This window comes from Macroventuria anomochaeta (assembly GCF_010093625.1).
Source record: "Macroventuria anomochaeta strain CBS 525.71 unplaced genomic scaffold BU25scaffold_13, whole genome shotgun sequence".
Classification (NCBI taxonomy): Eukaryota; Fungi; Ascomycota; class Dothideomycetes; order Pleosporales; family Didymellaceae; genus Macroventuria; species Macroventuria anomochaeta.
Window position 1 is genome coordinate 311154 of NW_022985374.1, and position 15742 is coordinate 326895.

At 51.2% G+C, this 15742-nt stretch overlaps 5 protein-coding genes across 5 annotated transcripts in view; 2 read left to right on the forward strand and 3 right to left on the reverse strand.

Moving 5' to 3' along the window:
• BU25DRAFT_35405 (uncharacterized protein) overlaps positions 1-3152 on the reverse strand; it is a 3776-nt gene extending 624 nt beyond the window's left edge. Inside the window, exons 1-2 of the mRNA XM_033703496.1 lie at positions 2576-3152; positions 11-2512 (exon numbers count right to left, since the gene is read on the reverse strand). Of these exons, the coding sequence (XP_033562615.1) occupies positions 11-2512; positions 2576-2885 (2812 nt within the window). The 5' untranslated portion in view covers positions 2886-3152. The remainder of the gene's footprint in view (positions 1-10; positions 2513-2575) is intronic.
• A 1082-nt stretch (positions 3153-4234) lies between these two features.
• On the reverse strand, positions 4235-4595 carry BU25DRAFT_409986 (uncharacterized protein). Its single transcript, XM_033706177.1, has one exon. It carries the CDS (start codon positions 4539-4541, stop codon positions 4365-4367), a length of 177 nt encoding a protein of 58 aa, XP_033562616.1. The 5' UTR covers positions 4542-4595; the 3' UTR covers positions 4235-4364.
• A 100-nt stretch (positions 4596-4695) lies between these two features.
• On the forward strand, positions 4696-5100 carry BU25DRAFT_467015 (uncharacterized protein; the record flags this gene model as incomplete). Its single annotated transcript, XM_033710705.1, has 1 exon — positions 4696-5100. One exon carries the CDS (start codon positions 4696-4698, stop codon positions 5098-5100), a length of 405 nt encoding a protein of 134 aa, XP_033562617.1.
• Positions 5101-6838: 1738 nt separating this feature from the next.
• Positions 6839-8147, reverse strand: BU25DRAFT_35660 (uncharacterized protein). Its single transcript, XM_033703556.1, has 2 exons — positions 8002-8147; positions 6839-7953 (listed from the first exon to the last, which is right to left on the reverse strand). Exons 1-2 carry the CDS (start codon positions 8022-8024, stop codon positions 7053-7055), a joined length of 924 nt encoding a protein of 307 aa, XP_033562618.1. The 5' UTR covers positions 8025-8147; the 3' UTR covers positions 6839-7052.
• A 278-nt stretch (positions 8148-8425) lies between these two features.
• BU25DRAFT_430749 (uncharacterized protein) lies at positions 8426-11397 on the forward strand (the record flags this gene model as incomplete). Its single annotated transcript, XM_033708620.1, has 5 exons — positions 8426-8436; positions 8514-8547; positions 8596-8713; positions 8770-9044; positions 10372-11397. 5 exons carry the CDS (start codon positions 8426-8428, stop codon positions 11395-11397), a joined length of 1464 nt encoding a protein of 487 aa, XP_033562619.1.
• Between the last annotated feature and the right edge of the window lie 4345 nt (positions 11398-15742).

Consider the following 15742-nt stretch of genomic DNA (forward strand, 5'->3'; position numbering starts at 1 on the left):
CCGTCATTGCTCCTCGCGTCCACGTCAATCTTGTCAGTGCTAAGCAGCAGCTCAACAACGTCTCTGTGCCTAGTCTGCGCTGCTAACATCAGCGGTGTCCGGCCAATGTTGTTCTTCGCATTAACATCAACCTTGTTAGTGCTAAGCAGCAGCTCAACAATGTCTCTGCGCCTATTCTGTGTTGCCCAGATCAGCGGCGTTGATCCGTCGTTGAGCCATGCGTCAACATTAACCACGTTTGTCGTGATTGCAAGACACAAAGCAGCCTCGTCACCAAGATCGATAAGATAGTCGACGATATTCCTCTGTTTCGAGAATTTGAAGTCCCGTGGGAGAAGACTTTGTCCGTCTTTGCTCTGATAAAAATGCACGTAAGATTCCGGGCTGACGTTCCTTTGACCATTTGCTTTGTTGAGTGCGTCGACAAAGGCGCACACGGCCTCTTTGCTCTTAGTCGCGACAGCTGCTAGGAATGGCGCCCCGTAGCGCTCTGCTCCAACCTCGAAACAAGTATTGACAGACGCATAGGATCTGATAAGGTTTGGCATGTTGCGCTCCCCGAGGATATAGAGGATGCTCATTGAGTTCGTATGCCTACGTATCTTATGTCTCTCAAACAAGTTGGCGAATCTTATCCACCGATCGAGTGGGAAATCCGCCATGAAGTTCGTCTGGTCAATGCCGGCTCCTTGTGCAGCATTGGCATGATGTAATATGTTCTGCACAGCATATTCCAAGACTGGAAAAGCTTGAGTGACTGCCGCACGTGAGTCTGTAATCTCTTGTGGCAAGGCTTTAACAAAGTCGCTGGGAACTCTTATGTGGCCTTCCACGTTTGAGCGCATGGTGGTGAAACAGCATTGCTTGAGCCGTTCGTGGCTTTGACCTTCGAAATTGTCTCTGAGATCCGGCCAAATTCTCCCAAGACCATCGTCTTTCAGCAGGAAGTCTCTTACAGACTCATGGATGAACTGAACCTTTTGAGATTTGGACTTCGTGATTTCGGTGAGACCCTTGGATGCATCGAGTATGAAGCGTCTTATTGTGTCTTCCTCAGGGATGGCGCCAGGGTACCATTGGGACACAAGTCCAGGTTCGACTCCAGAGAGAACTGCGAGATAGAGCTGTTCTGGGCTCAAGGGTTGCTTCGCGAAGAGGACCCATTGAATGCTTAAAATCAAGCCCTCTTTGTCGCGTGAATCTCGTGTCAGTATGTCGTGGAATAATTGATGAAGATCAGCAGGTATATCCCGGAGCCGCTGCTCTAGAGCATACATGCGGCCGCGGTCATACTCTCTCTGCAGTATATCCACAACGAGTACAACCCATATAAAAACTCCAGAGGCCTTTCTTTGGAGGTCTGCTCGAACCTGTTGGGCAATCTCGCTATCTCCAATCTCCAATTCGCTCTCTAGGTAGTTGTTGATGTCCTGGTTGTGGCCTTCCTGTCCCTCGAGCTTGAAGCTCAGGCCTTTTTTGATCGTGATCTCAGGGTAGTGTCTGCTCGAGAAGCAGACCCGGAAGGATATGCCAAATGATACCGCGAGCTCACCAGTGTTTTCGAAGAATGATATCATGCTTCGAACCTGCCGTTGTTCACACTCGTCAAGCGCATCGATAAAACAAACAACAGGTGTATTTCCGAGACCCAGCACAGCTTGCTCGAGTTGCGCTTCGAGTGAGTTAACGCCCCACTGATACTCTGCGTTGACGCTTGAGGGTGATAGACTCGAGGACTTGAAGGTACACCGTAAACTGGGGACTTGTTCGAGCAGCTGTAATAGTAGCGACCGATACATTCCAATTACAGACTTTTCCAGCACTTCCCCTCTAGCGTTGAAGAAGAAGGCAATTACAACGCTGTGCTTCATCGTTTTGCTTTTGCTTGTTTTACCGAAAGCGAACTTCATTAAGGTTGACTTTCCGGTTCCTGGCTTTCCCTTGATCCACAAGAAGCCATGGTGGTGAGGCAGCTTTGCCGTATCCAGCCAATCAACGTACTCTGACTTGTGTAGGAGCCACTTGCACGTCTTAGCGTGGGCATTCTTGATCGTTATGTGACGTGCATCAATCTGATCAAATCGTAGCGTACTCATAAACAGCTGTTTCTCCTCTTCATCCAAAGATGTGGTATCGTTCCCTGTGATCTCTCTGATCTCTCTTCGAAGCCTTCTAAATGCTGCTTCCTCCTCTTCTCCGTAGTTTGGTAACATGCTCACACCAAATATCCCTAACAGTGAGTATGCCTTGTCTTCCTCACGCTTAGTTTCACGGCTAGCAGCCCAGGACATCCGATCCGGTATAGAGAATTCGTGCAGAGGAACTCCTCGAAGAGCGGGAACAGGGATACGCGTAACTTCATGGATGTGTTGCTCTAGATCCAGTTTGTTGCCAAGCTCCTTTCCCTCGCGAGAGAAGAAGCTGACCGTATGTGGGGCAAGCAGTTCTTGGAGAGTCCAACCTCGATTGAACCACCTGCTGGTTCGAAAAGCTGAGATCCAAGTAGGATGGGCTGCTTCCTGGTCGGCTTTCCTCTTGTTGGTCGTGACATCCGTTAGATAGACGTAGCACTGACTTGAGTTCTTATACCAACGGAACATGGATGTGATAGCTTCCGAGAGCTCCGCGCTGCTTGACTTGTCGATGCAGCAAGTGTCGATCCAGAAGTGTTGAAGGCCATCTTCTGCGACTTGCTTAGCACAGAAGGCCATCTTGGCATAACCCGTTTTTTCTCGTCCAGTTTTGTTTCGCATGTCGTCGTACGTGACCTCATCCTCGTCGTTGCCCCAGGTATGCGATAGTATCGCATACGGCGGGATCGAGGTGCTTTCATATCTGGCAAGGCTGAAGCTGCCGTCGGCTTTTACCTGTACAAGCCGCAGCATTCAGGATGCATTTGAAGTGGGTGCGATGTCAAGTAGTGCAAAATTTGCGTAAGAGCCTTGTCTCGCTTGTGCAAAGGAACTTGTGGAGCGTCTTGTTGTTCGTTGTTGGTGAAGGAAGGCTGAAGCTTCCAAGCTGGTCGAATGAAGCATGCAACCAGAGTGGCTTAGACCGCTCAGAGCGCTAACTCGCTTGGCGCTACCAAGCGCGCTGAGACTCTAGCTCTTCCGTTGCTGCACGTCTGCTGTGTCTTGCACAGGTAAATGTAGATCTTGAGAAATACTTCGCTTGAAAAAGACTCGACCAAGTCGAGAAAGACTGCTGACGAAGCGACGACGTATGCGGCGCACGTACAGCCTGTGCGCGTGCTCCCTATATTCGCGTACCGCTCACCCCGACCACCCCACGTAGTGGTAAAAATGATACTATAGAGCCTTACACAAAAGCTTTCATCACGTGAAAAATTGGCAGAATACTTCAGTGGCCTATGCAATAAACCACCTCACTCAAACTTCTTGCGTGGAGTTATTCTGCGGCCACGGCTGTTGTATGTGGATGGGGGAGTTGGGAACGCGGCGCGACAACATGGCAACTACGGGCAGCCGCACCACCACGATTTTGCTTATTTCTGGGTGCTGCACTTTCTGAGGCCTTATACTTGCCTCTTCGAGAATGTTTGATAGCTTGTTAGAGCCGCGAGCCTGTTTTTGACGCTCTCATTCAGCTCGGCGCGCGGCTTCTCCCAAGCGGAGTTCATGCCCACGCAAGGAGCGCAATGCGATGGAGAGGGTTGTAATTATTGTTGCTAACATATCCTGAGGGAGGAAGGGTACGGTGCGGGGAAAGATGCTTGACATAAAGACAGAGAATGCCTCGAGCTTGCAAAACTGCCGTGAAGGATCTCTCCTTGCTGTCTGAATGCCCTTCCAATGTAACCACCTTCACCCGCCAAGAGCTGCCACGGTGTGATTGTTTGCATGCCGTTTTCGTTGAAACTGTCGACGGGTAAACATGTGGAACGGCCTCCTGACGGGGAGAGCTTGGCGATCGTGGTCTTGTATGAAGGGTTTTCTAGGAAGCTGTACAGAAGGTACTGGCTAGCAAGGTTAGTTCAGGGACTCCTAAAATACGTCAGTACACAGGTCCGTTCGTGATTGAGGAGTTAAACCATTGAGGTGCAGCTGCGGCAGCAACGTCTTGCCAGGAAGCAGTGCCCTGAGTAGATACACGCCGTCGGAGGTCGGCGGTTAGCTGATATCAGCACTAGTGCAGATGCAACTGAGGCACAGCCCCAAATTTACGTTCTTTTGCTTATTTTCTGGAAGCGCCAATGTAACCGACCTGGAGACAACAAGTTCTCCCATCTGATCTGCAGTCTGTCAAGGTACTGTTTTAGGTTCTCCATTATTTAAAACCTGCTAGTAATGGACAATGTGGACGAGTTTAAACGGTGCTTGGGTTCTTTACAGTTAGTGCTGCTACTAATGGCTATACGAAGAAGAAATATATACTTCTGGACGGCTTTTAGTCATTTGAGAGAGAATATCTGTCACGGTTGAGGTGTCTCCTTGCAGTTGGCCGCATGAGCGCTTATCTACTGATTGGTTGCTATGTCGCATGACTACATGTTGACAGCTATACGACATCAACGTAGACATTTCTTTATGTATAGCTCCCCTCTGTAGCATGTAGAATAATCAGTTCAATCCTTCAGTGCTTCCCACATGCGTATCATCCATGCTCCTTGACAATATCCGATGGGACATGCAGAGTTCATTGCCTCTCCCTATTGGCTGCAGTTGTATTAGTTGAATGATCCATTTTGTAAAAAGAACTTCTTTCATATACGACCATAGGACGTTGAAAACAAGGCTTCCCGTTCGCTCAGCCCTATTTAAGCAATGTACCGGTGGATTAGTAGTTAGGTGGGTGACCACTAGCGAATACCCGCTGTTGTATGTTTTTGCCTTTTTGCAGTTCCAACTGCTGTTAAACCGCTCTTTCCGTATTCCACTACCCAATCCTCCTTTGCCCAGCGACTTTACTGCCACATGCCGAACCTTAATGCCTAATTTGGATGTATCGAGCTGCCAAAAGGTGCACTCCGGTAGGCACAGGCATCGCGCCCAGCTCGAGCCGCCAGATCCGACTGTCCTGTTCTTGCCTCAACTGATTGTGCCTCTGCACTTTCCATCTCGATGCATATGTACAGACTAATCGCGTCGCCGATGTTCCATCCGCTAACGATAGTGCAAATGGCGATCGTGGAGAGCATGAGGGTGTAGCCGAAGTCGAAATCCTCCTCCTGTATCCGCACTTCCCTTCTTATGCCACCATGCTACCAACTTCTCATACCAAGCATCGAGGTGCGGATGGTGAAGTCAACCGAACAAACATTCAGTGAATGCCCAAAGAACTCTGCTGGGGCGTTTGTGTAGATCCAGATCTGCTCTCGAAGCCTCGTCATCTTTGCTGATATTGTCTTTCTGAGCCTTGTTGGTGTTGGCCTTCTGAAACTTGATAGTGTCCTAAACTGCTCTCAAGGTTGCGGATATGACCCCAAGCCTTTTTGTTCCCCAATTGCATGGCGGCGGTGGTCGAATCCTGGTCTTTGAGACGGCGTGGCGCAGTATCCTGTAAAGCTGCGTCCTTATGGGGTTTTGAGGTTGTCGTCATCTGAGAGACGGAGCGGCTTGACTGGCCTATGATGCCATCAACGTGGTGAATGGCCTAGGGCTGGTGTTGACGTCAAGGCGGCCTGGGACTTGTGACGTGACGTTTCTCGTCAGTAGCCAGGTGTTCGTAGGCTAGGACATAATGTCCGTAGGAGACAGAATTGAATCGGTCGATTGCAGTGTGGAATTAAGATGCAGACTTTGCAGCGAGAGCCGGGCTTTTATCTTCTTGCATGGAATAGGGGCAAGGGTTAGGAGAGAATCAGCCTGGATGCTACCACGGGTTACGACTTGCGTTGTGCCAAATCACTGATGCACCTGGTCGTAACATGCTTCGATATTTTTTGAACTTATTTTCTTCTTCGATGTGATGAGGATTCAATACCTCCATAGTGCCAGAAGTCTGAAATTATCCCAGTGCACCTTAGTGTCACTCTTAGTAGAGATAAGAGCACAACTAGGATCGTGATATCTGTAGAGAAAGCATCTAAGTTGTTCTAACAAGACAACTTTTTAAAATTTTATTTTCAGCGTTAAATTGCAAACATGGGTTTAAAAGTGCACCCGGAGGTAGTCAGACTTCTGGCACTACTGAAGTATCGTGAGAATGGAGCGAAAATTGTGGAAGTCCTGTATACCTCCCCAAGAGTACTTCCAAGTGCATGTATATATAAAGAAAGACCATAAGCTCCTTAACATCTTTCCACTGTCTAGCAGCCTCCAGGCAGCCTTGATGTCCTCCTGGATAGCGTGCATATCCAAGCGATACCTGACCTCATCCTTGACGAATTTGTTGACTGAATTGCGCTTGTCGTAGAGACTGACATGGTCGTTGTCGGTCATTCAGGTGGCGTTGTCGACAGGTTCTTAGAAGTTGTACATGCGGCGCCATAGTTTCTTATTTTCGAGTTGGAGCGCCGAGTTATCTGATTTCAGTTCTTGGAGTTGGCGCAAGATCTCGGAGTTCGCCACCTGACCTTGTTGAGACTGAGGGCTCGAGGTATTCGAGGTACTCAACAGCTGAGAAGCAGGACGAGTCTGCAGGTGCGCTGTGATGGGACGCAGTACTGTCAGGCTCAGCCTAAGCCTACTCATGCTGTGGAAGGCCGAGTGCGGAATCGCAGGACGTAGTGTGGTAGGCCATGTCGCCAGTTGACGCACGGCACGGCCGGTTTGCAGTAGGTGATTCTGTTGTAAAGCTGAAGCGTGTTGTAGTCTCAAAAGTTATTGGTGGTGAACTTGTCTGTAGTGCAGTGTAGTTGTGAGTACGTTTTCCCAGGAGTTTGCGAAGACTTTATCCAGGCAGCAATATTTTGTAGTCTTCAACCATGGTTGGGGGACCTCCATGACGAACGCTAAACCATCCGTAGCCAATCATCAGGACCGCACCTATGGCGATTTTCACTGCTGGATCATTCATTGGAGTCTGCAGTTCGTCCCCGAGCGGGACTTTTCGGGTGGTGAAAGAAATAAGGGTTTCATTTGTTGCTGTTTTCACTCGTCTCGTAGTTCTGCGACCGCGAAGTAGCCCTTGTTCTCCACCACACCTCTGTCCTTGACCACCGCAGTGTATTTGACGACCCACTGCGGTGCCACATCACCCTCGAGGCCATCTTTGTTCGACTCGCCTGCCAACACCCCTGATCCGTTCTTGCCCGACCCCAATATTTGCCGTAACGTGCCTCGTGGCAGGATGTTTGTACAGTCGTTGTGTGTAAGAAGTTCGATTTGTTGCTGCTTTGCGTACAGGATGAGTGGCTTCGGCACGACGCAACAATCGCGGACGTTGATCTGGTTGACGCTCGGCTTGACAGTCGTGTGCTCCAGGAACTTCTGCAGTCGTGCAACACCGAACTCAGCAATACCCAGCTTCGACACCAGACCCTCGCTGTGTAGTTTCTCTAGTGTCTTCCATGTTGCAGCCATGGTCTCAATGTCCTCCGGCGGCACTTCAGATTCGTCGCAGCCTTCTGAGGTTGATTGTGGGGCAGACGGTGGGTCTTCCAGGTCCGAATCTTCGTCGTCTGCGTCGAATGATATCCCTGGGAAGCTAACTATGAGGAGATCTATTGACTTGCTGCCCAGCTCCTTCAGGACTAATTCGATTGCTTCTCTTGTCTGGGCGCATCGGCGGTCGGCGGGTATGTTGGGCAGGTAGAACAGCTTGACGGTGATATCGTAGGATTCGCGAGGCTCGGTAAGAGGTGACGGTTCGTGGGTGGGTATGTAGAGGCTGCCGTCTGCTTGCGTTGTCCACGACTTGTAGCTGGTGCCAGATGGTGTGGGTGAGGATTGCTGGTTTGTGAAATTTGCGCGCAACGACGAGGTGAGTTCTGTATTCGACTTCTCGAAGAAGGGGCGCCGCATCACTGAGGGTCCCCCGGACATAATGTTGCTGTAGACGTCAGTTCTATCACGCTCAGAAGATCATAGAGAGACATACGAAGTGGATAGTACAAGCTTCATGGTGACGATGGTGACGATGGTGACTCGTTCACTAGCTGAGTGACTCTATATTTCCACCGAATACTCGAAGAGGTGGTGTTTGCACTCTAGGTGTATTCTTTCCTTTCTATATCCAATGAAGGGAAGTTTGTCAGCGGCTGCTTAGTTAGCGTCTAGTCCGATAATCCTGGGCCGTAATGTCGCGTGAGTGGTTGGAAAGGTCCTGCTACTACAGTACTTGGGCTGTGACTGTTCTAAGCGTAAAAAGTCACTGTGAATTGGACAGAAGCACTGTTGATCTCGTTGATGGCGGGGTGATGCGCGTGCTTTGACGTTCGCGGGGCTGTCCGCGCCGTCGCCGATCTCGTGGTTGCAACATGTCCAAAGACCACCGCAACACTGCTGGACAGCACGCAACCACCATGACGATCAAGTGAGTGTCCACCACTGCACACAGTCTGATGAATTGCAGTCAGATACATGATCACGTGCTAATAATAAAAACCAAAGATACCTCATTCTGCTTTCGCGGCAGGGCAAAGTGGTTGGTACCTCACCCCAGAACACAGCAAGCACCTGCTGAAGCTCGCAGCGCCTAGCCAAGTGGTTCACCACGCTCGCCCCCAAGGACAAGGCCAAAATTGTCAAAGACGTCTCGCAGCTCGTCCTCGCCCGCCGCACGCGCATGTGCAACTTCCTCGAGTACAAAGGTCGGTGGTGGGTCCGCGCAGGGGTAGCTCTTCGCTAGGCTCACACATTCTGCTAGACACCAAGATCGTATATCGCCGATATGCCTCGCTCTTCTTCATCGCCGGCTGCGACTCCACTGACAATGAGCTGATCACCCTCGAGATCGTCCATCGCTACGTCGAGCAGATGGACAAGTACTACGGCAACGTGTGCGAGCTCGACATCATCTTCAACTTCCAGAAAGCCTACTTCATCCTCGACGAGCTGCTGCTGGCCGGCGAGATGCAAGAGAGCAGCAAGAAGAACGTGCTGCGCTGCATAGGGCAGCAGGATAGCCTTGAGGACATGGAGGTGAGCGAGACCGGCCCTTGATATTCGTTCTCCCACACGCCCAGAGCGCCATGTGGCTGACACTCGCCCGCCACTGCTCAGACCGAGGACGACATCCACTCGAAAATTATGTAGCGTGTCGACGTTGGCCTGTCTCGAGAAGAAGCACGAACGATCACTGACCGTGTCGCCCCCCGGCACCAGGAGGCAGAGGAGTTCAAGGGACGCTTGCGGGACAGCGGCATCTTGTAGCATCACAGGGACAGCATTGCACGGCGAATGGCGCATCAAGCACGGAGTTGTACGGTGCAGAGAACATGGCGACTGGAGAACGCACCATCAGTCATCCTGCCGTGACACGCGGATGACTATGGTTGTACTCTATTTACTACAACTATACACCTCAGTCTGGCGGGCACTGGGTCCGTCCAGCAGGTTTGGCACTAGTGGTCTGCGGGACTCGAACGTGATTACAATGTCATGCTATCGAGATTGCTCCTTTGGCTTTCCCTTCTTTCTTTTCTCTTATTGTTCTAACAAGCTCAACCATCTAGTTACAGGCTACCCATGAGCATATTGCACTCAATACAAATGTGACAGCAAGTGGTTCGGATCAAGATTGGTCCTTCTCCCAGAACCCTAGCATCTACTCAATCCACCGTTGCCGAGCTCTTCTGAGTTCATTGTCAGGCAACTAACATTACTGTCCTGCTCTTCAATGTGCTCGCAGCGCCGGCTGTGGTGCACCACAACCATCACGTATACTCCACATGGCCAAAAGACCCAACCAAACTAACAACACTCTGCGACACCACTCATGGCCCCTCGCCGTCCCATTCCGACCATCACCAGATGTTCGTTGGTCGACAGGAGATGCCGCAGTCGGCTGTTGTCGGACCAATCAGGAAGGGCACCCCGAACCACGCTGGCACCGCCGCTTTAGTCTGCCAAGTCAGCTCCGCAGCACCGCTCTTCGACGACGTACGACGCAATCGGTCTCCCACACCACCCACCACCACCCACTACCACCAATAACTACATGTCCCTCGCCTGCTAGACGACTGTCTGGCCGTTCCAACAGTATCTTCACCTCTCCGCAGCCAGCCTAGAGTTGTCGCTATCTGTTGCATCGGCTCGCGCAGGCCCACCCTACGATAAAGGAGCACCCACACAGCCAGCAGCTTCGGCACGCTGACACGAAGCCTCGAGCATCTCAGAAGCAGTCGCACCATCGCCAGCAAACCTCAGCGATAGCAAGGAACCCAATCCGACACCATGAAGGTGCGTACTCGATGCAACTCGACGCGTTCAGGCGTGTGATGATGTAACTAACCCGAGCGGCCCGCAGTACCTAGATTTGTGCGCCCTCCATGAGGTCAACCTTGCCCTCAACTTCGATACCCAAGACACCGCGATCATTGGCGGCTGCGATCTGTGGACTGTAAAAGCAGCCGGCAGCGATAAGAAACTTTACAAGCGCATTGAGAACACGCTCGAAGCCAGGCATAAGGATCATCTCGCAGCCATCGCCGATTTGTCCGAGCAATCGGCTGCGCAATTCGCCGACGACATTGATGTCGAAAGGGATACACCGTTCGGCAGTTTCAATGAGGCCTCAAACAGGCACTCGTTCGCTTATCTCATTGCGACCTTGAATGCGACACATATCGACTACGATTTCGCAAATACCCTCAACCCGGACGAGTTCCGTCGCGAGACGCAGCAAAGCTTCATGCATAAGATTGACCAGACTATGTACTACCTCCGCCCTCAGGTCTACTCGGCCGGCCTACCCGCAGGCGCCGTCACACCCCTCGGCTCACCGATATGGAGCCCTCGATCCTGGCAACTCCTTGATAGCGAGATGGACATGGCCAACTGCGAATACTACGCATGGGAGCCGTCAGATGACCCCTTTGCCGACGACGGCGCTATCTGGAGCCACCACTTCTTCCTCTACAACCGCGACCGCAAGCGCGTCAGTTACTTCTACCTGCGCGGCATTTCCGCCCTCTCGCCCAGCCCCAGCATGTCAATGTCCCTCATGAGCAAGTTCAAGCAGTCCAACCACGAATCAAGTACCAACGCTGGTTCCCGTAAGAGGGCCGAGTACTGGCTCGGCGAGCGCGCGCGAAAGGGACTCGAGGCGTACGGTGACAGCGACGAGCTGGATAACATGGTCATCGACCACCCTGGCGACGTTGTCGATGCAGATCAGAACCGGTTCGTGCCTATACGCGAAATGAGCATGGACGCCGATTACTACGAGAGTGAGGGCGACAGCGATGTAGAGAGTCTGGTGGAGATGCACAGACGCAAGAGGAGTGGTGTGCGCACCATGAGCGAGGGCATTATGGATCGTATGGAGCTCTAGGAAGCCCTCCTCTACCTTTTGGTTCTGAACGATGTTGTCAATCAACTTGACCTGACAGTGCATGGCTATGCACTTACAACGCTTTTCTTCTGGGTTGCATACAACGGCGTTCCGGACTGGTCTGCTTTCCGCGCGACTAATCCACTGGGCGGACATACATACGGATGTCCAAAGCTCGACGACTACGACAGGGCGTTACGGTCGGTGGGAGCGACGCGTTTCACGCCTTTGTATATTGTGTCTCGAGATACCCATTTCCTTTCTTTTCGTTCTTCGCATCTGTCTTGTTGGTGTCTGCTTCTTATTTATGGCTTTGCAAAGTACGAGGCACGGCGTGAAGGAGGGAAGGTATTGCACAAATTTAATGATGAATCCTCACTTACTGAACCTCCTGTTCTATTGGTATCGTTTGCTTCACTCCGGAACACTTCCGTCGTCGACTCCACCAGATTTGAAAGAGGTTCGTGGTGATTTGGATGATATGCAGGGTAGCACTGACAGACGCAGGTCAACTGCTCAACATTGGTTCGCAACCAACGAGCTCTGGAAGCGTTCAGGGTTGAGGCTTACATGACGGAGCAATTGATGCTTAAGCTGTGTATGATAGAAGTCTCACGCAGCCCGCCCGGCCCACATACCCAGCCCAATCCTCTCCCACCCTCGCTTTCCTCTCGCTCCAGTAACCGCTCGTCCAAGCGAGTTGCAACCATAATACTCTGAAACGGCATTGTGAACAAAGAAGACACGACATCGGACAAGAAGCAGTTCGGGGAGGTACCATCTACTCCGATGTAGCAAGGTCCAAGTATGGTTGAAGTTGACTTCCTAACCATGGTAGCGTTTCGACCAGGTTTCTTCCAGCATCTTAATATTCAATTTATAGTATATAGAAGACACACCGTCCCGCGCAAACACTACACACTTACACAGCTTAAGACCTTGACATTGCAACAACATTATATAATATGTTTCAACCCGCATTTACCACCACCGCGCACCTCTTAATAAGGAACACCTCTCAACTTGCACGTCGAAACGTCACCACCGCTCGAGCACAAATTCCACACATCGTACTGCTCTCTTTAAGACTAGCAATCTTCCGCCCCACTACTACAGCACTGAGAATCTCCGCATTCACCCAAGCTCGTGCCTTTCCTTAATCCCCAACTTTCGAGGCTTTCCAAGAATTCCAGCGCAGCAACCACCAAACCCACCACTTCAGAGCCTCTTCCTTACCCACGACCCAACAATCCGGCTTCGACTTCGACTTTCGCTTCGTGGCCGTTGTTCTATGCACCATCGGCGGCGGATCGACCCTCGGTACCGCAACAGGACGCTACCCGCGCGCTCTATGCTATGTAGCAGAGGGGGTACGCGAGGGTCCTAGAAGGCTGGAGGAGGAACAGGATGAGCAGGATTGGTCGTTTCATCCTTGGGATGGTGCCATAGTCATCAGACTTTATTTACGGTTTTGAATGAGTATGTTGACGGCTTCGATATACTTAGTGTTTAGCGGAGCGAGTAGTTCTCGGCTCTGGCACATTGCCTGTTGTTGTTGGACTGTGGCTGTTGCTGCATTGAGAGGGGACCTGCTTTCTCGGTATTTTTTTCTTCGAGATGCCTGTGAGGAGGATGGAGGGATTGGGGTGCAGGAGTATGGCGACAGTTGGGATGGCGTAACTGCACGCCAAAGACTGGAGAACTAGAGACTGGACTGGAGTATTGCTTCAGTACATTGAAATTCTCAAAGTTCGATACATAGCCTCAAATGACTTGTTGGTACTTTTGTCGCCCACCATCACTTCGTTACAAAACCTTGCATATGGCTCCGAATGACAGTTCAAATACTCCACCACAACCGGTATGGCACAAAGAAGAAAGAGGATTCGTGACGGCCCTGGAGTGGGCGCTGATGTTAGGTGCACTCAATGCCTACTGGTTGCTGCAGAGGCGTTCTCAGCCTACTGTCCCATTAGTTATCAGTATTGAGGCCGCTCATCATAGACTTGAAATAGAACCATCGCTCTCAATCCATCATGATATGTGGTTACTGCAGTGTTACCTACAACGCCACCTGTACCCGCCGAGCATCCGCGGGCATCGGACCTACGCACCATTGCCTCCAGCATCATAGACTCACCGTTGAGCGTCCGATGCGCATCGTTTCTGTGTGACTTCGGCTTTGAGCGCTGCGTGAATGCCGTGTCGATGCAGCAGTTCGTAGACGGCGCCTGTCGTGCACGTATCGTTTAAACAAGTCCCCGGGTCGGCCCTCAACAACAAAGCCTCACTGCAGGCTCACGAGGTCGGAGGTTTTTGATTGGGAATGCAGATGCAGTGAGGGATTGGGCACACATGGCGATCCTAATGTGCTTGTAACCTTGGGTTGTACAAGATCTCAGATTGCTGATCCGTGTGCGTCTGTGTGGGAGCAAGGGCGTTCACTTGCTGTTGGTATTAATCTTGATTTCTAGATGCGTCAAACATTACCTCCCCTTTCGCATCGTAGGAGGTATTTGAATGTATTGTGGAGATGTTGGAATGTTGTGGAGCGAGGAGTCGTGTTAATTACGAGTTGACTCTGGCGAATGATAACGGCGCAGCGGTCGCGTGCTTTGTTTTCAGGAATGACCTTGAGGCTCTGTGAACCATGGATATGCTTGCTGGACCTGCAGATGACATTGTTGATCAGCAACAAGTAGAGGATGTCGCGCAAGCGGACTTCAGTTCCCACTCTTGTGGACTCTCAACAGCGCCTTTGTCGTTCAAGGCTGCCAACAATCGAGTCTGCATGAAGTACCTTGCGTTCGGTTGTTATGCCCCAGATGTCCTTACTGAAGGCTTTTAGGCTAGTGTGTTTCAGACGAGGGCTTACACTCTGCTCATCGTCCGAAGCTGAGTATGTGTATTGGTTACCTTGAAGTGTGGAAAACCCAGGTATCTGAGGTTTGGACAACTCTAAGCTCATCGAACGGAACTGGTATCGAACTGGAGCGAGGTTCAGGCAAGTGAAGCTGGCTGATGTCACAACTGCCGTGATAGACGTTGGTAATGTTCCGAGCCGGTGCAGTGCGACCTTTTAGCAATGTCGGTGAAGCAGATTGTCAATAGCGTAGCGGTACTTGAAAAACGAGACGAGGATTGGAACGGCCCTCCCCGGAACCCTGAATATCATTGTGTGTAAGCATGCGTTAGTGTTATGCAGGACGTGTGTCACAGATTGAAAGTAAAGTCCGAACCATTGATCTACCGCGAATTTTGCTGATCAACTGCAGGTGATGATATTCTGCAAGTATCTCAAGAGAGACAACAAGGCGGTACGTACCTGGCGAGAGGTCTAGTTGACACGTTCACCCGCACCATAGAGTTTGACGAGCATCTCGAGGATCACAGCCTAGAGTATGCCGACGCTTGCCATGCCCAGTGAATCCCTGAACCGTCTTGCATCGGTGTTTGCCGTAAGAACAAAGTGCTCGAAAGCCGCTCTCGCGTAAAATTGAAGGTTCAACTTGACAAGTCGTGCCACGTCCCTGCTGCAGGTCTAGTCGCCTGTGGTGCTGATGGCTTTCCACGTTTCGCAAAAGAAACAGTTCATTACTGGACCAATCGACTGCCGAATTCGGTACACAACCGACGAAAACGGACACCCCGGTGTGTGATGGAGGTGTGCAAAGGTTGTTGCGAAGTGGCGCTGGGTCTGGTGTTGCTTGTTCCAGTGTGTCCTGTGACAGATTCAGCTCATGCAGGTTCGAACCTGAAGCCGAGCTTCAAGCTTCTGAAGCGTTGTGCTCGATCGCGATATTTGCTAGACACGCATATTGCGGTCGTTCTGCAGCTTGAATTCTGTTGCCACTGCTGTTGGCATGCAGCTGCTGGGTGCCTGTATGAAAACCCTCAGCTTGCTACCCCTTACTAATTCTCTTGGATCCGCATGTGATGTGCAAAGAACTGACGAAGTCTTGCATCGAGTCCAGACTCTGACCGTTTGCAGCTGAGCTGCATCCTGTAGCTCGGTCTAGTGTGGTTAGTTTCAGATGCAAGATCAGGGCATGGGCTCCCCGCATCTGGTTCGTGGAGAACAAAGCAAACCATCCCACAAGTATCCCGTACGAAGCGAGACGGAAGGCAACGGAAGGGTAGTCGCATTGCTGGGAAGAGCCATGAGTGGTGAAGGACCTTGCTGAGGTGTCTTTGTTGGGACGTTAGAACGACTTGAGAATTGCGCGTGAGTGGTTCTCGAGTGCGAGGCTCCGCACAGCTGGCGTCGCGGACACATGGCGCTGGATTCGCAAGCTACGCGTGTACCGCCACAGGTTGAGGCAGATTAGTGGATGAACCAGGAACG